Source organism: Cervus elaphus, chromosome 2 (assembly GCF_910594005.1).
Source record: "Cervus elaphus chromosome 2, mCerEla1.1, whole genome shotgun sequence".
NCBI lineage: Eukaryota > Metazoa > Chordata > Mammalia > Artiodactyla > Cervidae > Cervus > Cervus elaphus.
The window spans coordinates 33,028,248-33,045,705 of NC_057816.1; the positions used below are offsets into that span (position 1 = coordinate 33,028,248).

The following is a 17,458-nucleotide window of genomic DNA, read 5'->3' on the forward strand; positions in this document are numbered from 1 at the left end:
TTTAAACTCCAGTACAACAAAGCTTGCCGATGCCAGAGACGCAGAAGATGTGGGTTCGATCCCTGGGTCAGGAAGATCCCCTGGAGGAGAAAACAGAACCCACTCCAGTATCCTTGCCTGGTTAATCCCACGGACAGAGGAGCCTGGTGGGCTACAGTCCATGGGGGTCTCAAAGAGTCAGACACAACTGATGGACTGAGCATGCACTCATGTCGTTCAGATCTTCAGATAACAAAGACGCTAATGTAATTTTCCAACCTGGAGCAAGAGGACAGGGGCAGGGGCACCCAAGGGATGTGTGGGTTTGGAAGTCCAGGCCTGGAAGGGAAGAGGTGTTGGATCTGCCTGCCCATCTTTCCTGAGCATAGGGTTAAGAGTGCTGTGGCCCAGTGTGGAGATGGACGGTCAGGAGGCGAGTGTGGGGTGGCCAGGGAAGCAAGAAGCCATCCCCCTGTCCCCACTATCAAAGGCCAAAGCTCTCCAGGCTTGTTGATTATGTCATTATCACCCAACAGAGGCTTAATTCAGCTGCAATTCAGCTCTCAGGGAATACACAATAATGTGGGCGGTGTGCACTTCATTCTGTCATGACTTTATGGAAAAATGATCATTTGTCACCATGGCGAGAACCTTCCGCTGAACAAGCAGCCCAAGTACTTGGCTGCAGAGGAAATTCACTATGACTAGGGCTACAAAGATTTCAGAGTCATACAGGCCCGAATTCAAGTCGTGCAAGCCAGGTGACCTGCACAGGTTTCTTAAACCTCTCTGGGCTACGTGTTTCTTATCCTGTGCAGTGGGGATGATAAAACCTACCCCGGGCAGAGAGGCTGTCCTGGTCTCTGCCACCCTCCCCAAGTCTGCCAGACCCTAGCAGGACCCTCTTCCATGGTGACCTTGTTCACAGGCTGGCCACTCCCCCACAAGCTGTAGCCCAAGTAAATGAGACCAGACAGCTAAGCACTTGGCATTGTGCTCGGGGGGTCTAACAATCAGCAGCAGGTATTAACTATTATGTTTATAATTTTCCTCTTGTGTACCATCACCTTTAACGCGAGGACTTCAAATCACAGAATCCTACATCTAACAGGGTCTGCAAGTGATTTGGCTCGTTTATTCCCCCCAAAGTGTTCATTGGAACACTGCTCTGATTGGATCTTTTGAGAATAAAGGGTTCTTTATTCTCAGGTCAGTTTGGGGGATGCTGCTTGCTAATATATCCATCAGCATGATTAATAACATATTAAAGGTTCTGAGAAGTCCTGCAGTCAGGAAACGGGTTCAAATTCCTTGAACTCAATGTTTCCTACACTATTTGACCACAGAGCACTCCCTTCTACCCACCCCCACCTGCAATCTAAAAAATACTAACATTCTCAGAACACCAGGAATGCTGCTTTCATTAAAACTGCTTATTTTATAGATGAGGAAACTGAGGTCCTCATCTGTAGTGAGAAGGGATCTAACTTATCCAACGCTACACTCCAGGTCAGCGATGGACCCGAGGGTGTCTGCCTCCTGGTCGGACACCACTTTCTCTGTACCAGCCTCAGACATCAAATTCAGCGTGTAGTCGGGAAGAGAGAAGAGGGCTGCTGGCTGGGCTTGGGCCTAGGTGGGAAGGAGTATAAGGGGGTGTGGACGGCTCCCCAGTGCAGAGAGGGCTGGTGGAGTGTCAAGAGAGGGTGAAACTACCAAGTTGGGGTCTGTCATCTGCTGCTGCCCCCACCCCCCAAACCCAGTGCACAGGGTCCCGAGGAAACACTCTGAGTTCTCCAGCAGCAGGGGTAGAACGAGGATTTGCAATCCTGCTGCTCTGGACTCTTTTTGGAGTTTGCATCTCTCCACCGGACGGTGTCCTTACCTAGACTCCTGCATGATCCCAAGCCTGGGACTGTGTCGTGTATATAACTCACTGGAGCATCCTTGTTAGAGGTGAACCTGCCTAAGCCTTCACCGCTGACCTGGTGTCCACCCTCCCCACCCCGCACCCTGGCTCCCCAATTCCCCCTAAATCCTGGGCAGGAATCACACAGGATGCTGCGTTTAGAGCTGGAAGCCAGCAGGGGGAACTGGTATGCAGCTTGGTTCTTCCTGTTCTCACTCAGCTTGCCCTCCCCACGTTTGGTGTGGCAGGGGCCAGCAGAACCCCTCACTGGACTTCTGGGGAAAAAAGAAAAGTCCAGCAGGAGCCTCATCCTCCGTGGGGACCTCTTCTGCCCAGAGACCAAAGGGCACAAGGCATCGCAGAAAGAGAGCCTGCCTTGGTGGCCTGCGTTTAACTCGGAGCCCCTCAGAGAGATCTGCCAAACAAGGTTTGAGAGTGAGGCTGAACAGCCTGAAACCTGGCTCCCTTTCCTTCCCACGCGCCAAGGCGGCGCGTGAACAAGCTGTCATCTCTTTCTCCCCCAGCATCTCTCTGGCCTTGGAACAGGGCTGCGGAGATGAGTGGACTAGAGTCCAGAGCCAGCACTTCCTCCGATGTGCAGATGAGATCATGGGAAAGCTGGGGGAGAAATGGGAGTTTTAAGCTACTCCAACATGAAACTCTTGTGTGAAAGCCATCCTCCCATCAGCAGAAGACCCTGGGGTGCGGCAGTGCCCACGGCGAGTGCCCTGGGTGGCTGCGGGCTTGTGAACAGGGTTCTGGGGCAGGGGGTGCACGGCTGAGGTCACAGAGGACGGGCTGTGGGAGGTGGGTTACAGTGCCCTCTGGACCCTCCGCTGCAGCCACAGGCAGCCTGTAAGCCTTAACCCTGTCCCTTAGGCACCCCCTCCTCTGGAAGAAGAGCGGCGACCCATCTCTGGCCCGTCAGCCGTGGGTGGGGGTATTCCATGTGACTCTGCGAGGGGTTCTGCCTTCTGACTGCTGAGAGCAAAGCAATTTTCCACCGCCTTCCCCAGTGCCCCCAGGTCGTGGAGCAGAAAGCCAGCACCGTAATTCAAACCCGGGGCCTGGAAGCCCGGCTCCGGCTCCGCCGAGCGGGCCACTCACCGGTCTCCGTGTTCTCGTGCTCCGTATCGGTGAGCGTGAGGTTGGAGTTGGCCCGGCTGGACAGGCAGGAGCTGCGCCCCGACCGCGTGCTGCGGGCCCACAGCCGCACGGGGGGCTCGGGGGACAGCGCGGCGTCCGCCTCCAGGTCGGCCTCGGAGCTGGCGCCCAGGGCGTAGCCGCAATGGGGCAGGCCGATGTCCGCGCGGTACAGGCTCCCGTGTGGCGGGGTCACCTCCCCCAGCCCCAGCTCTCGCAGGGAGAAGTTGGTGCCTAGGAGGGAAGGCAAGGGAGCTGGGTTAGGGTAACGGCGGGGGGTGGAGGTCACCCCCCAGAGGCCTGACCCCTGCTCCAGGACTCACCCGTGTCCTCTGACTCACGGCGGTGGTCCATGCCCAGGCCTCTCCTCCACGTCCTCCCCACCAGCCCAAACCCTCCACACCTTAATGGAAGGCCCAGCTCATACGGCCCCTCCTTGAAGTCTCCCCTCATCCTACCCGCTGTGCAGAAGTCACTGCTTCTTTTTCTGAGCCCCTTCTGAGAGTCCTCAGCCCTGGGCATTTTGCAGAGCAGAGCTGCTTAAGGGCCTGGACCCTCTGCTGGAGATGGCTTCATGGGGCAGGGCAGGGACTGTACCCCATTCATTCCTAAACCCCTGGGCCTAAGGCACAACCCGGGACCCAACCCATGGAGCTCAACACAAGTCTGCTCAGCTGGACACAGGGCTTCTGCTCTCCTCTTCCAGGGTGGGGAGGGCCTGCTGGCAAGGAGGGCTCCTGAATAAGGCAGAAGCCTAGCCCATGAGATGCCAATGGTTCCCCAGGACCGACGCTCCTTTCTGGCCAGGTCAGGAAGGCCTGGAGCGGGAAGGTGAAGACGATGGGGACAGGCTGAGAAAAGTGGTCCCTGCACAAGGGAGGAGCCTCTGCCCTCTGCTGGGTCAGGCCCAGTGGGCTGCGACAGGAGTTAGCAGGCTCTGGGGCAACCCAGGGAGCCAGGCACACAGCCAAGGCTCGGGGCCGCTGACAGGTCTCTTGAGGCCCCCAGGAAAGCCTGGAGGTGCCCAGGACAGAGGCCAGGAAGACATGGATGAGGGCGGCTCATTCAGGAATCAGTATCTGCGGGACAAACAGGATACTAGCTTCTGCGGGAAACACAGCCTCCACATTCCATAGTGTCAATCAGGCACGGCTTCTTCCGGATTTCTAACATTCTCATGAGTGTTTTGAGAGATGGGGAAGGACAGGTGGATGCAGGCACGAAGGACCATGCTCCAGTTAAACCACTGATCTGGGAAGTGGACTTGCAATCAGGGAGCGCCACATTTCACCCAACCAAGCCGGTCCTGGGTCTTTCCTGATGTACAGCAATGAGCAGGGCATGGTTCCTGACTTCACAGAGCTCACAGTCCATGGGGGAGATACAACCCAGACCATGACGAAGGGCTAAAGCCCTAAGTGTGGGAGGATGCCAGGAAAGAGGTCTGGGGGCACAGAGGGTGGGAGTTCAGAGGAGAGGTTTGTGGATCAGAGTAAATGTGAAGAGCAGAGTAAGAAGAGACAGGGGAGGATGTACGTGCTTTGAAGGGCCTGACACCCAGGAGCAGTCCTGAAGAGGTCAAGCTGGCAAAGGAAGGGAGAAGGGACTGCCAGGAGGGGAGCCAGCAGAGATGGCCTCCTCTCCCAGTCGTGTGCATCACTCTTACCAAGAGTCCCTGTGCCTTCCCCCCGCCCCCCACCACCCAGGGTCTTGGTGAGTTCTGTGTCCAGTCTGGCGCGGAGTAGGAGCTCAGTGAAAGTTAAATAATCAGACAGACACACTCTGGTAGCAAGCACTCTGGGGGGTGGACAAAGGGAGAGAGAAGGTGGGAGGAGAGAACTTAGCTAACATCATAGGATTTTTGAGGTTAATCCACCTGCAATGTGGGAGACCTGGTTTCGATCCCTGGGTCGGGAAGATCCGCTGGAGAAGGGAAAGGCCACCCACTCCAGTATTCTGGCCCAGAGAACTCTATGAAGTGTATAGTCCATGAGGTCACAAAGAGTCGGACGCGACTGAGTGACGTTCACAGGGAGGCAAAAGGAGGAAGAGAACTTTGTAGGCTGCAGTACCCATGCCTGCCTATGAGCTGAGAGTGCTTCCTGTTTGTTATTTATGAGGACGAGAGCGGCTCCTTCTGGGCCCGGCAGGACTCACTGAGCCCCACCAAGCATGGCAGCACAGAATTGGAGGAGAGCTTTGACACCACTGGTCGCATCCCCTCACTGAGACCCAGAGATGGCAACCAGAAGCAGGCAGCGTTTCTGAAGCATCTGCTTTATGCAAGTGTTACGTGCTCCATCAACAGTCCTCCTCGTTCTCCTCACCACTCTATAATTAGGAAGCATCGCTGTGACTGCACCATCCAGGTGAAGACACTTAGAATAATAAAAATGGCAGAGTCAGAACTCAAACCAGGTCTGTCTGCTGTCAGGGTCTGAGCTGTTAACCACAAATGGGAAAGAGCTGAAGACCCTTTGTCTTTAAAGCACCAGAGGCAGTCTTGCTAACAGCTCAGCTTTCCATGTGGATGGAAGCCTGGGGGAGAGGCCAGCTAGTCAGTCAGGCTCTATGGGTGGGTGTGTGTGTGTGGGTGTGTGTGGGTGTGGGTGGGTGTGGGTGTGGGGGTGTGGGGGTGTGTGTGTGTGTGTCCAGCTCCTCTTGTCTCTGTGATCTTGGGCAAATGAATCATTGAGGTTGTTGTAAAGGTTAACTAACAATGTCAGAACGCATATAAATTACATGGCACAGCCCCCTGCTAACCTTGTCCATGGAAGGGGAGCGGGCAGGGCAGAATCAGGGAGGGTTGTGTGAACTGTCAGGGACTTGTAGGGGCCTACCCGGCATTGAAGAGGCTCTGCAGGCAGAAAAACAGGAATCACTGAGGCATTCGGGGTGGGCGACATACCACAGCAGGGGTGGGAACAACGAGCAGCCCTGCAGAGCTGGATGTGGGTGGTGGGGTGTGGAAAGGCAGGGGATAAAACAATCCAGAAAGACAAAGACTTGGGGAAAGCCCTCTAGTGTTGAACTCCCGGTAAGGACAACAGGGAGTCAATCTCTAACTTCACTCTAGCTGCAGGGCTGAGCATGGCCCAAAGGCGGCAGCACTGAGTGAAGAGGGGTTGCGGTCAACCCCCCAAAAGAGATGATAGTGGCCGGAACTGGGACAGTGGCTGATGGGATAGAGAAGAGGGATGGATTTGAAAGGTATTCTGGAGTTGGATGGCTAGGCTTTCGTGACTGCAGTGTGTAGGGATTGAAGGAGAGGGAGTCAGGCACAAAGATATACCCCCAGATTACTAAATTCTTAGGTCTCGGATCACCAGCATCTTCCTCTCAAGGTCAGTGAAAGTCGCTCAGTCCTGTCTGACTCTTTGTGACCCCATGGACTATACAGTCCATGGAATTCTCCAGGCCAGAGTACTGGAGTGGGTAGACTTTCCCTTCTCCAGGGGATCTTCCCAACCCAGGGATCGAACCCAGGTCTGCGGCATTGCCCGCGAATTCTTTACCAACTGAGCTTTGAGGGAAGCCCATAGCCTCAAGGTCAGGACAGTGCTTAATGCAGAGAAGCTGCTAAGGTATGTTCGCTGAATGAACACATATAGAACAAGCAACAAAGCCAGTAACTAGGACTTACTCAGCACTTGGGGCTATCACACTAACCTCGTAAACGCGACGTCTCATGACTCCTCGAGACAAATCAGGGCAGTAAGGAGTGCTCGCGGCCTCTCACCGGAGAGGCTTGGAGGAGAGCCGGAAACTGCTCAGAACTCAACCCCAGGGAGGCGCTGACACGAAGTCCGCACCTAACCGTCTCATTACGCCCACAAGAAGGGTGAGCAGGCAAATGAATGAACCAAGGGCGGACTACAGCCGAGGCTCTGACCAGAGCCAGCCGGCCAAAATAGCGGAAAGCTGGCGTTGACCGGGAGTGCTCCACCCTGCTGGGCTTTCGTGTCAGCTCACCTGCCGTCCCAGTGTAAACCACGTGGGCCCCCGTCCCAGGGCACACCTGTGCGCATGCGCGACCCCAGCTGGGCCCTGTCGCCCCCCCACCCCACACCAGTGCGCATGCGCGACCCAGCCCCGCCCCATCGCCCCCGGGGCACACCTGTGCGCAGGTGCATCCTAACCCCGTACCCGGCCGCCCTCACCTGCGCGGCAGAACTCCTCGGCCTCCTGCGGTACCAGGTCCTTGACGCGGCTGCCGTAGGTGAGGCGCGCGTCCTGGTCGTAGGCCTTGAGAGTCTCGCTGGAGCTGTAGGACTTCTGCGGGGCCTTGCCCTCCTCGCTGTCTGCCGACGAGCTGGTGTAGCGGCGCTCGGCGTCGCGGCGCCGGGTCAGCGAGCGGTATGGCTTCCTCTCCTTCACGTCCATGGCCTCCGGCCCGCGCTCCTCCACATCCACGAACAGGGTCCTTGCCGCGCTCAGGGCCGAGTGGTCTGGAGCCCGAGAAACCAAAGAAAGGGCGTGAGCTGCGGACCCAGGAGGGAAAGGCGAGCCCGGGGTCCATCCCGGCCCTCGCTTCACCCTGCAGCGCTGTGGATGAGGGTCCTCAGGCTCTGGAGGCTGAGGGCTCCATGGCCACGCAGCCGTAAGTGGCACAGGGGAACTTGCACCCAAAGTCGGTAATGATGAACCCCTTCTTGTCCTGCTCGGTGACCTATCCACCTGGGAAGATGCCCAGAGCCTGTCCTTCCGTGATGGGCACCAGGGAGGCTGACATCGAAGGCCAGAGGGCGCCGGTTTTCCAATCCCCCTGGATGGGAATCACACGTTGTATTCCCATGAGGCCCCCAGCTGGGACAGGGCCTCACACAGACCAGGGCCTCCTTAAGAATGTGTGAAACGAACAACTACATTCAGGTACGGGGATAAGCACTTTACATATATTATCTTATCAAATGTCATATGTCCCCAGATGTTTTTATTTTCGCCAAACTTTTCTGGAAATGAGCCAAGGCATAAGGAACCAATCCACAGTTATCACCACCAGATAATTAAATAATTACCTGCTTATTGTCTGTTTTCTTGCACTAATATGTAGACACCATGAAAGCAGGGGCCTTAACACTTTTGCTCACTCCAGATTTACTGCACCTAAGGTGAAGCCCGGTGCCTCTCATACATATTTAATAAACCAGCCAACCAATCTCCATCTGACAGATGAGAAAACTGTGATGTCAAACCTCCTTGAAGATGACTTGGGTTTGAGTATCAAAGCCAAGATCTGAAACCAGGTCTGTTTGACTCTAAAGCCTGAGTTTTCCTATTTTATTTTACCCGGGTGAGTCCCCTCCCTCCCACCACACAAAAGTACATGTAGGCTGGTCCTGGCAACCATGCCAATCAGAGAACTCCCTCACCTCCAGACTTGTCCATCTCATTGGAGGTGCCACAGCATCTGCTGTATACGTCTGGGGTTTGCCAGGGTATCTGAGTGATGGGAAATTCCTCATCTCCCATTCTCCTCTTTTCTGCATCTTGACTATTTTGCCCTATACCGACATTTTTTAAAAAGCTGTCATGTCACCCTCTTTCTCTTTCCAAATGTCTTCCTTCGGCTCTGGTGTCCACATGTAGCCAGCCCCCTGCAAGAGTCAGGGGGTCAGCACAGGAGGAAAGCAGAATATCCTGCACAAAGTATGATTAGAGCTCTTTTCTGAAACATACAACCTTCTCAGACCTTTTATCGTTCCACTTTTCAGAGCAACATGGGCATACAAAACGCGTTGCTGTGTCACGGTCCTAACAGAGAAGCAACAGAGCAAGAGCTGACATCAAGGAGTCTCAGCGACCAACAAGGAGGGTGGCAGTCCTGTCCAGCGGGGCGGTGGTGTTCAGTGCCTGCCAATGCTGTGACACAGGAGTTTAGGGGGTCTTGTGACTTTTTAAGACAGGCTGGAAATTTAGACTTGGATGCAAAGTGTATGATTTTTAAATGTTATCCATTTTTATATGTAGGCCAAACTAAACACACTGATGGAAACCACTAGCCAAAACAGAACTGACCCAAGTTCTGCCTCTGATCATGGACATCAGAGGTATCAGTACCCCTTTGGCCTGAGGATGCACTCTTCCTTCCCAAGTCCCCCAGGGTAGAGCTTAGCTAGGTTCCAATGCAACCTTTATATGTCTTATTAAAGGGCCCTCTGGACCCACTCAAATGGGGTCATATGTCCTAACCTAGAAAACTGCAGCACTTTCTCTGCAAGAAAACATCTGTGGTTACCACTAGATGCCTTTGGGATTTATCACAGATCCTGGGTGTCTGCTGCAGACTTCCCTCTACGTAGTTCTCCATGATCTCCAAGAGTGCAAATATTTGTGACTTTATTGGTGCCTCAAAATAACCATGAAGTATATATGATGATTATATTCACCCCCCCATTTTATACATGAGGCCACAATAACCCAGAGCCCTACCATCTCCTACCCAGGGGCATGTGGTGAGCAGTGGCAAAGCCAGCATTACTAGGCAGACTACAGTGCCTTAGGGTTATAACTAGAGCCAGTTAAAATGAATAAGGGACATTTTGGGGGGTCCAGTTTTCAAAATGGCCCTGGAAATTAGTGCTGGGATGAGGGGGGTTGATACACAGAGATCAAATCATCTTCCTGAGGCCTCAGGGCCCTGAGCTCTGCCCTCTTGATGCTAGGCCTCCTGACACAAGCTGTCAAGACAATGATCTTCTGAGTGCCTGAGGAGCAGGACCACAGGGAAGACAGGGGATGATATCTTCTACTCCAGGGTCTGCAAAATATTTCTTTCTAAAATCCATAATTTGAAAAATATCTTCCATTGTGAGTTGATATGCAGATATATATATGCGAGTGTGTTTGTATGAAATGGAAAAAAGATACACTACCATGAGGGGCAATGCACTCTGATATTTCCTATTTCATTCTCTTTCATTTTTTGAAAATGGCTGATTATAACTCTCTAAACTGAAATCATGGCTCAATACTGGCTTTTCACTCAAAGCAATGGAGGTAATGGAATTCCAGCTGAGCCATTTCAAATCCTAAAAGATGATGCTGTGAAAGTGCTGCACTCAATATCCCAGCAAATTTGGAAAACTCAGCAGTGGCCACAAAACTGGAAAAGGTCAGTTTTCATTACAATCCCAAAGAAAGGTAATGCCAAAGAATGTTCAAACTACCATACAATTGAACTCATTTCCCATGCTAGCAAAGTAATGCTCAAAATCCTCCAAGCTAGGCTTCAACAGTATGTGAACCAAGAATTTCCAGATGTTCAAGCTGGATTTAGAAAAGGCAGAGGAACCAGATATCAAATTGCCAACATCTGTTGGAAAAAGCAAGAGAATTCCAGAAAATATCTACTTCTGTTTCATTGACTACATGAAAGACTTTGACTATGTGGATCACAACGAATTGTGGAAAATTCTTAAAGAGATGAGAATACCAGACCACCTTTCCTGCCTCCTGAGAAACCTGCATGCAGGTCAAGAAGTGGCAGTTAAAACTGGCCATGTAATAATGGGCTGGGTCCAAATTGTGAAAGGAGTACATCAAGGCTGTATATTGTCACCCTGCTTATTTAACTTCTATGGAGAGTACAGCATGCAAAATGCCAGGCTGGATGAAGCACAAACTGGAATCAAGATTGACAGGAGAAATATCAGCAACCTTGGATACGCAGATGACACCACCCTTATGGCAGAAAGCAATGAGGTACTAAAGAGCCTCTTGATGAAGGTGAGTGAATAGGAGAGTAAAAAAGCTGGCTTAAAACTCAACATTCAGAAAACAAAGATCATGGCATCTGGTCCCATCACTTCAAGGCAAACTGATGGGGAAACAATGGAAAAAGTGACAGGCTTTATTTTCTTGGGCTCCAAAATCATTGCTGATGGTGACTGCAGCCATGAAATTAAAAGACACTTGCTCCTTGGAAGAAAAGCTATGACAGAGTATTAAAAAGCAGAGACATTACTTTGCTAACAAAGGTCTGTATAGTCAAAGCTATGGTTTTTCCAGTAGTCATGTATGGATGTGAGAGCTGGACCATAAAGAAGGCTGAGTGCTGAAGTGTGGTGTTGGAGAAGACTCTTGAGAGTTCTTTGGACTGCAAGGAGATCAAACCAATCAATCCTAAAGGAAATCAACCCTGAATATTCATTGGAAGAACTGACACTAAAGCTGAAGCTCCAATACTTTGACCACCTGATGCGAAGATTTGATTCACTGGAAAACACCCTTATGCTTGGAAAGATTGAAGACAGGAGGAGAAGGGGATGACAGAGGGTGACATGGTTGGATGGCATCACTGACTCAGTGGACAAGAGTTTGAGTAACCTCTGGGAGTTGGCGAAGGACAGGGAAGCCTGGCGTGCTGCAGTCCATGGAGTTGCAGAGTCAGACATGACTGAGCAACTGAACAACAATGGCTCAGCCTAATTTGGATAAGGATTTATGGGGACTGCCACCTCAACTCTGTTCCCTCTGACTCCTTACCTCCAAGCCATTACTTCAAGTGACAATAATGATGGTGATGATAATAATAAGCATTCAATTAATTTTAATGTTAATTGGTCACTAATAGTTCATAATATGAATAATGGCATTATTAATATCCAATATACTGTTATATTTAGTAGCTATCATTTATGGAGTGTTTAACTCCATAACTTTTACTATAATTATATGTGATAACATTTTAATTCTCACTTTAATCCAGTGCTATAGGTACTAGAATTCTCTGCAAAGTACAGATGAGAAATTGTGAGGTTAAGTATCCTGCCCAAGGTTACATAGCTCTTGAGTGATGGAGCCACAGTTCGGACCCAGGCGACTCAACCCAGCACATGGATATAACCTGTGAATGGTACTGCCTTTGTGGACGGTGCCAGGTCATGCCACTGCCTGCCTTTGCCCCTCTGGCTGCCCTGTGGAGCCTTCCGGATGAGTTTCATTTTCTTAGTCAAAATGGAAAGCTCTTCTCCATCTGGCCCACCTTCCATCTCCACTGTTGAGCCACTTTCCTGGACATTAATTCTGTGGCCTTCACACCTCTGTGCATGCCTGTTGCATCACAGAACATCCAGCTAACTAGATGGTCTGTACTCACATCTGCATCTCCTCTTAACTGCAGTAGGTTAAAGGCAGGCCTGGCCCCCTGAGTGTTCATGAAATGTCTGCTGAGTGAATGAATAAATAAAATTACTTGGCAGCTACTTTATCCCTTCTTACCAATCTTAAGTGATATAAACTGTGGGTAGTTACATTTAGGCCATGTGTGTTAGTTCATAAGATTGAACTAAAGGCATTGCTTGGGTGTATTATTTTTAAATTTCAAAGGCAACCTGGATTTGAAGTATATGGCTGCCACTTCACCGCTGTGTGACCTTGGTCAAGTTATTTAATCTCTCTGTGCTGCAGTTTCCTCATTAAAATAGTACCAACCTCTTAGGTTGTTCTGAGGATAAAATGAGTTAATACATAAAGAAGAAGGTCCTACTGTGTAGCACAGGGGACGACATTCAATACCTGTGATACACCATAATGGAAAAGAATATATATAACTGAATCACTTTTCTGTACAGCAGAAATTAAACACAACGTTGTAAATCAACTATACTTCAATAAAATAAAAAAAGAAAAGAAATGCATGCTAGCCATTATCATCAGAAAAATCCCACATTTTAGTTTTAAAAGGCATTATTTAAAAGGCTCCAGTTAGATGTCAATTATAACTGGAGAGGGAATGTCCCCTCAGAAACATATGTTAACAAGTCAGAGACTCATTTTGGCTGTTAAACTGGTGGATGACTGTGTCTCTTATCACCATGTACCTGTTGACTGGACACTGGCTTTGAGGCAAAGGCTCAGTAATTACAAATTATTAAGAACACAGTTCTCAAATTCATGGCTTCCCTGTTACAAAGGAGAACATTTGCCTTGCTCTCATTCCCTTTTCACTTTTTCCGTTTTAGTCTTAATATAGTAATTCAGTAAATATTTACTTCTTTTGAACAGATGGGAAATTGGTCATGGTTCACACTGAGGCTGGCATTTGATCGAGAGGAAGAGAGAAGGTTGGGATGAAAGCAGTAACAGTGGAGAAAAGCTCCTGATGGAGCAAGGGTGTGCAGTAGAGGGATGCGGAGACCCCGGAGGGTGGGGGCAGCGCCGGGGAAGGGTACCAGTTCAGCCCCTGCGACCCCCACCCATGGGCTGGAGGACAGAAGCACCCGCATACATCCATGCCTACACAGTCAGTCACTCCTTACCCTGCTGCCCTCCGAGTCCCCCACCTGACCCTTCCTCTGCTTCTTCTCACTGACTGCAGAATAATCCACAGCCGAACTCACCTCTACCAGAAACACCCCTCATGCCTGCTGAACCTTCTACAGGTAAGCCCTGAGCACACAAAGTTACCTTCGCAGAGGAGTTCATTTCTACGACCTGTTAGAGACCGGTCTTGTGCTAGAACTAGGGTCCAGAGATGAGCAGGACATGAGTTCTGGGGGTGGGGGGGCAGCCATAGTACCATCAACGAAGGTGCTTCGAGAAACCATGAACCACAGTTGTATAGCAGAAGGAAATGGCAATCCCCTCCAGGATTCTTGCCTGGAGAATCCCATGGACAGAGGAGCCTGGTGGGCTATAGTCCATGGGGTTGCAAGAGTCGGACACGACTTCGCGACTAAACCACAGAGCTGCGTAACCTTCTCCTCAGTTTTGGTCTGTCTACGGTGAAGGAGCATGGGCTCTGGACGAAGGTCGGGAAGAACCAAGTCTGTACTGAATGATGTGCCTGGTGCTCCACACAGACCCCTGAGAACCCTCGTTACTTCTTCTTCTTGTGGCTGTGCCTCCCAGCATGTGGGGTCTTAGTTCCCCGACCTGGAATCGAATCCCTGCCCCCTGCGCTGGAAGCACAGAGTGTTAACCGGTTAAGTCCCCTAATCACTTCTCAGTTTAGAGAGTGGACTCAGCGAGCCAGATGGTTGATAACGATCACACAGCCAGTAAGTCAGTGATTCTAAAATCCATATATATATATATATATATAATATATATATATTATTTTTTCCTTGGAGCTGGATGCAAATGGATCTGAAGGTTTGAACAGTATGTGAATGTGGGGAAGCCTGAAGACACAGGCTGATGACAGCAAAAGAGGCAGCGCCGATAAAACAGCGGTTAATCGAACACCTATTCACGCCGGGTACTTTGTAGGTGTTGTTTCTAATCCCTGCAACAACTCCGCAGGTTAGATGTTATCCTCTTATTTCATATTTTCCCTTATTTACTCTTATTTTACAAATGAGATAACAAGCTCAAAGAGATTAAGTGATTTACTCTTAAATCACATGGCTTCCAGATGTCAGGGTCTAGATTTGAATCAGAAGAATATATTTAATCCTGAAGAACGGTATTGCACAGCTAGAGCCAGAGGTTAAGTTGTTTGGTAAATGATTGCTAAGGACCCTTCCTGCTAAGTGCTGCGGAAGGTGCATGGAGGCGAGGCAGGAGACTGCCTGACCGCCTCCCCTCCTCCCGCTCTCCTCCCGTCCCTGCCTCCCTCAACACTGACTCCCTACCCTGCTCTGCAAGCCTTGTGTGAGGCTTCAGTGGACAAGACAAACGAGCTTCCTACAGCTTGGAGTTTCCAGACGAATGAGGCTGGGGAGGCACGCCAGAATGGCCGCTAATGTAGGTCAGGTAGACCAAAGGTGCAGAGGGGAGTAAGGGACCACCGCCCCGAGAAAGCGACACCAAACCATGACCAAAGTTCAAGTAAAAGTGAACTTTTACTCAATGGCCAGACGGTCTTGAGGTAAGGAGAGAAACGAAGTCTCCATCTGTGATGTTCCCATTTGCTCTGACCTATAGTAAAAAAACACATTTATTTCACCCACTTGAATCTACAGATTTCTAAAGAAAACAAAAGACTTCAAAAAGCATGCCTAATCTTTCCTCAAGGGTGGAATCTGATACTTTCTATCTTATCCTAGTCTACTAAAATAGAAATATGGATGGGTTGCCAACCTAGAGTCTGAGAAAGACCGTTCTAGGTCACAGCCTCCATGAAAGTGGAGAGGGGGGCGTGGTGGGTGGTGAGGAAGACTGGGAACAGACAGAGTTCAGACTTCAGAGAGGGGAAAAAGGTTTACAGTCAAGCTTGAGAGGTGAGGAATGAGCAGGCTGGAAGAAGAAATAAAAAGATATTTCCATGAACGATTATCGTGTAAGTGGACAGTAAAAAGTAACAACGCAGATGGTAGGAAACCTGGGCCTGGGACTCCCAGCAGGGCATGTCTTCTAGCTTGGCAGTGCCCAGTCTTTGTGGCACCAGGAACTGGTTTCAGGGAAGACAATGTTTCCATGGACCCTGGGTTGGGGTAGGGAATGGTTTCGGGATGATTCAAGTGCGTTACATTTACTGTGCACTTTATGTCTGCTATTAGTACCTCAACTCCACCTCAGATTAGCAGGCCTTAGATCCTGGAGGTTGGAGAGCTCTGTTCTAGCTGGTTTTCTGGGGGCAGGAGCAGGCCTCGACGAAAGGCAAGCACATGGGATTCGGGAAGAGAAGAGGAGATGGGGAAACAAAGCTTTTGGTGTTTGGGAAAAACTCACAAAGCCAACCTGGGCCCTGCACATGGGCTCCAGCAATATTTACGAGGGCAGGGGCCTGAAGCATTCACACAGAGACCTCATCAGACGTACAGCCCTGCCGAGGACCCTTTGCCCCTGCCAGAGCCTCAGGGAAACGGGGGCTGTTACCACCCTGGGTTTCTCTGCAACCTCAGAAACGACCAGAGACGAGCCAGGAAATTGACTGAATTCCTACCGGACTAAAGTTTTATAAGTTTTCCTTAAGACAAGCACACGGTGATATTTTCAGTTCTTAGTGTGTCAAAAAGTGCCCATAAATATTTCAGAGCTAAAATGTGTTCTGCAAAATGTAAGTCCTGGGCAGTGTGTGTGTGTGTGTGTGCGTGTGCGTGTGTGTGTGTGTGTGTGTGTGTGTGTGTGTGTGTGTGTGTACGCATGCGTGCAGAAAGTCATCATAAATTTTTACTTTCCTTAGTCCTTCAAAGTCTGCTCTGGCGAGTCCTTTGTTTTCAATTCCAGCATGATATGATGGTGAATGCCAGGGGGAGAGGCACCTCATCTGTGCCAGGTACTGTGTTGGTTTATGCATAAACCACAGAGGCAGGCACCGTTATCCCCACTTTACAGATTTGGAAACTGAGGCTCAGAGTAGCAAAGGGATGCTCCATTCACACAAAATGCCAAGACTGGAATCCAGGTGTTCTTGCTCCCTGTGCCAGCCCCCAGAGCACATTTCTCTGACCTGACACATTAGGGAATCCCCGGCCTTTTATAGTGCTGAGACAGTGATTATGACAAGGGCAGTGAAAGGTAAGGACTTTATGTGCATTACCTCATTTAGTCCTCGCCACACCCCAGAACCATTCTCTTTTAACAGACAAAAGAAACTGGGATGTTTAGAGGTTAAGTGCTTTGCCCAGAGGACCGCAGCAAGGAAGGGGAAGAGCCAGGATTCAAACTTGGGTCTCTGTGACCCTCAGGCTCAAGCTTTTAATCAGAACCTGTACTGCTGCTCACGTAGGTCACCCCTTATCCTAATGCGCTTAAAAGTTGTATTTGTTTTCTCACCTTGTGTTTTAAGCAATGTTAATTCTTCTGATCAACTAAGTTAGCACCTGACCTGGACTTGGACAGTTTCACCTCTAAGTGTTCCCGCCCAGAAAGCCAGCACTGTGGGCCAGGGAAAGCGCTTCCTTGGGGACATGGTGGACTGTGGCCCTGTGCCCTGTCTGGCTGCGGGGACACCCCTCATCAGCAGCTGGCAGGCAGGTGACAGATGGTGCTGCTGCCCACAGCTGTGTCGTCCTTCTGTTGGAAGGCTTGTCACAGGTCACGCACCAAAGGGCCCGTGGTTGGTGTGTGGGCACGGCTCCTCTGATTCCAGCTGGGGGAGCCCCCACCAGGGTGGCCCCGGACACGCCCTCTGCCCCCCCAGGGCTGAGCCCGTGCAGGTCACGGAATAAAGTCAGTCCTCAGCCAGTGGGAGCTATCACTGGGGCTGTAGTGTCCGGATTCCTCCATCTACAGTCTCCTCTCCCAAAGCTATTTGCCCGCCAATGATTCCCTTTTACAAATGGTGACACCTCAGAGTCAGAAAATGTGGCATTTATTGTCTTAAGAGTGAAAGCACCATCAAAGGTCAGCAGGTTCATGTCCCACGCATGGCGGTCACACTACCTCCAAAGCTGGGGACTTGACTACCTCCAGAGACAGCTGTGGCTACGAGATCAGGCTTCCTGCCATGGAGCCAGACCTGCTTCCTTTCAGCTTCCTTCCACAGGCCTCAGCTCTACCCACTGGGGTCTCAGGACATGAGTCTAACAATTTGCC

The 17,458-nt window shown here is 50.6% G+C and overlaps 1 protein-coding gene across 10 annotated transcripts in view; it reads right to left on the reverse strand.

The window, feature by feature from the left end:
- Positions 1 to 17,458, reverse strand: part of TENM4 (teneurin transmembrane protein 4) — an 826,321-nt gene that overhangs the window by 423,391 nt on the left and 385,472 nt on the right. For all 10 annotated transcript variants that reach the window (XM_043875712.1, XM_043875709.1, XM_043875667.1 and 7 more), the window contains 2 exons: positions 7,192 to 7,479; positions 2,996 to 3,265 (listed from right to left, as the gene is read on the reverse strand). In XM_043875712.1, the coding sequence (XP_043731647.1) occupies positions 2,996 to 3,265; positions 7,192 to 7,479 (558 nt within the window). The remainder of the gene's footprint in view (positions 1 to 2,995; positions 3,266 to 7,191; positions 7,480 to 17,458) is intronic.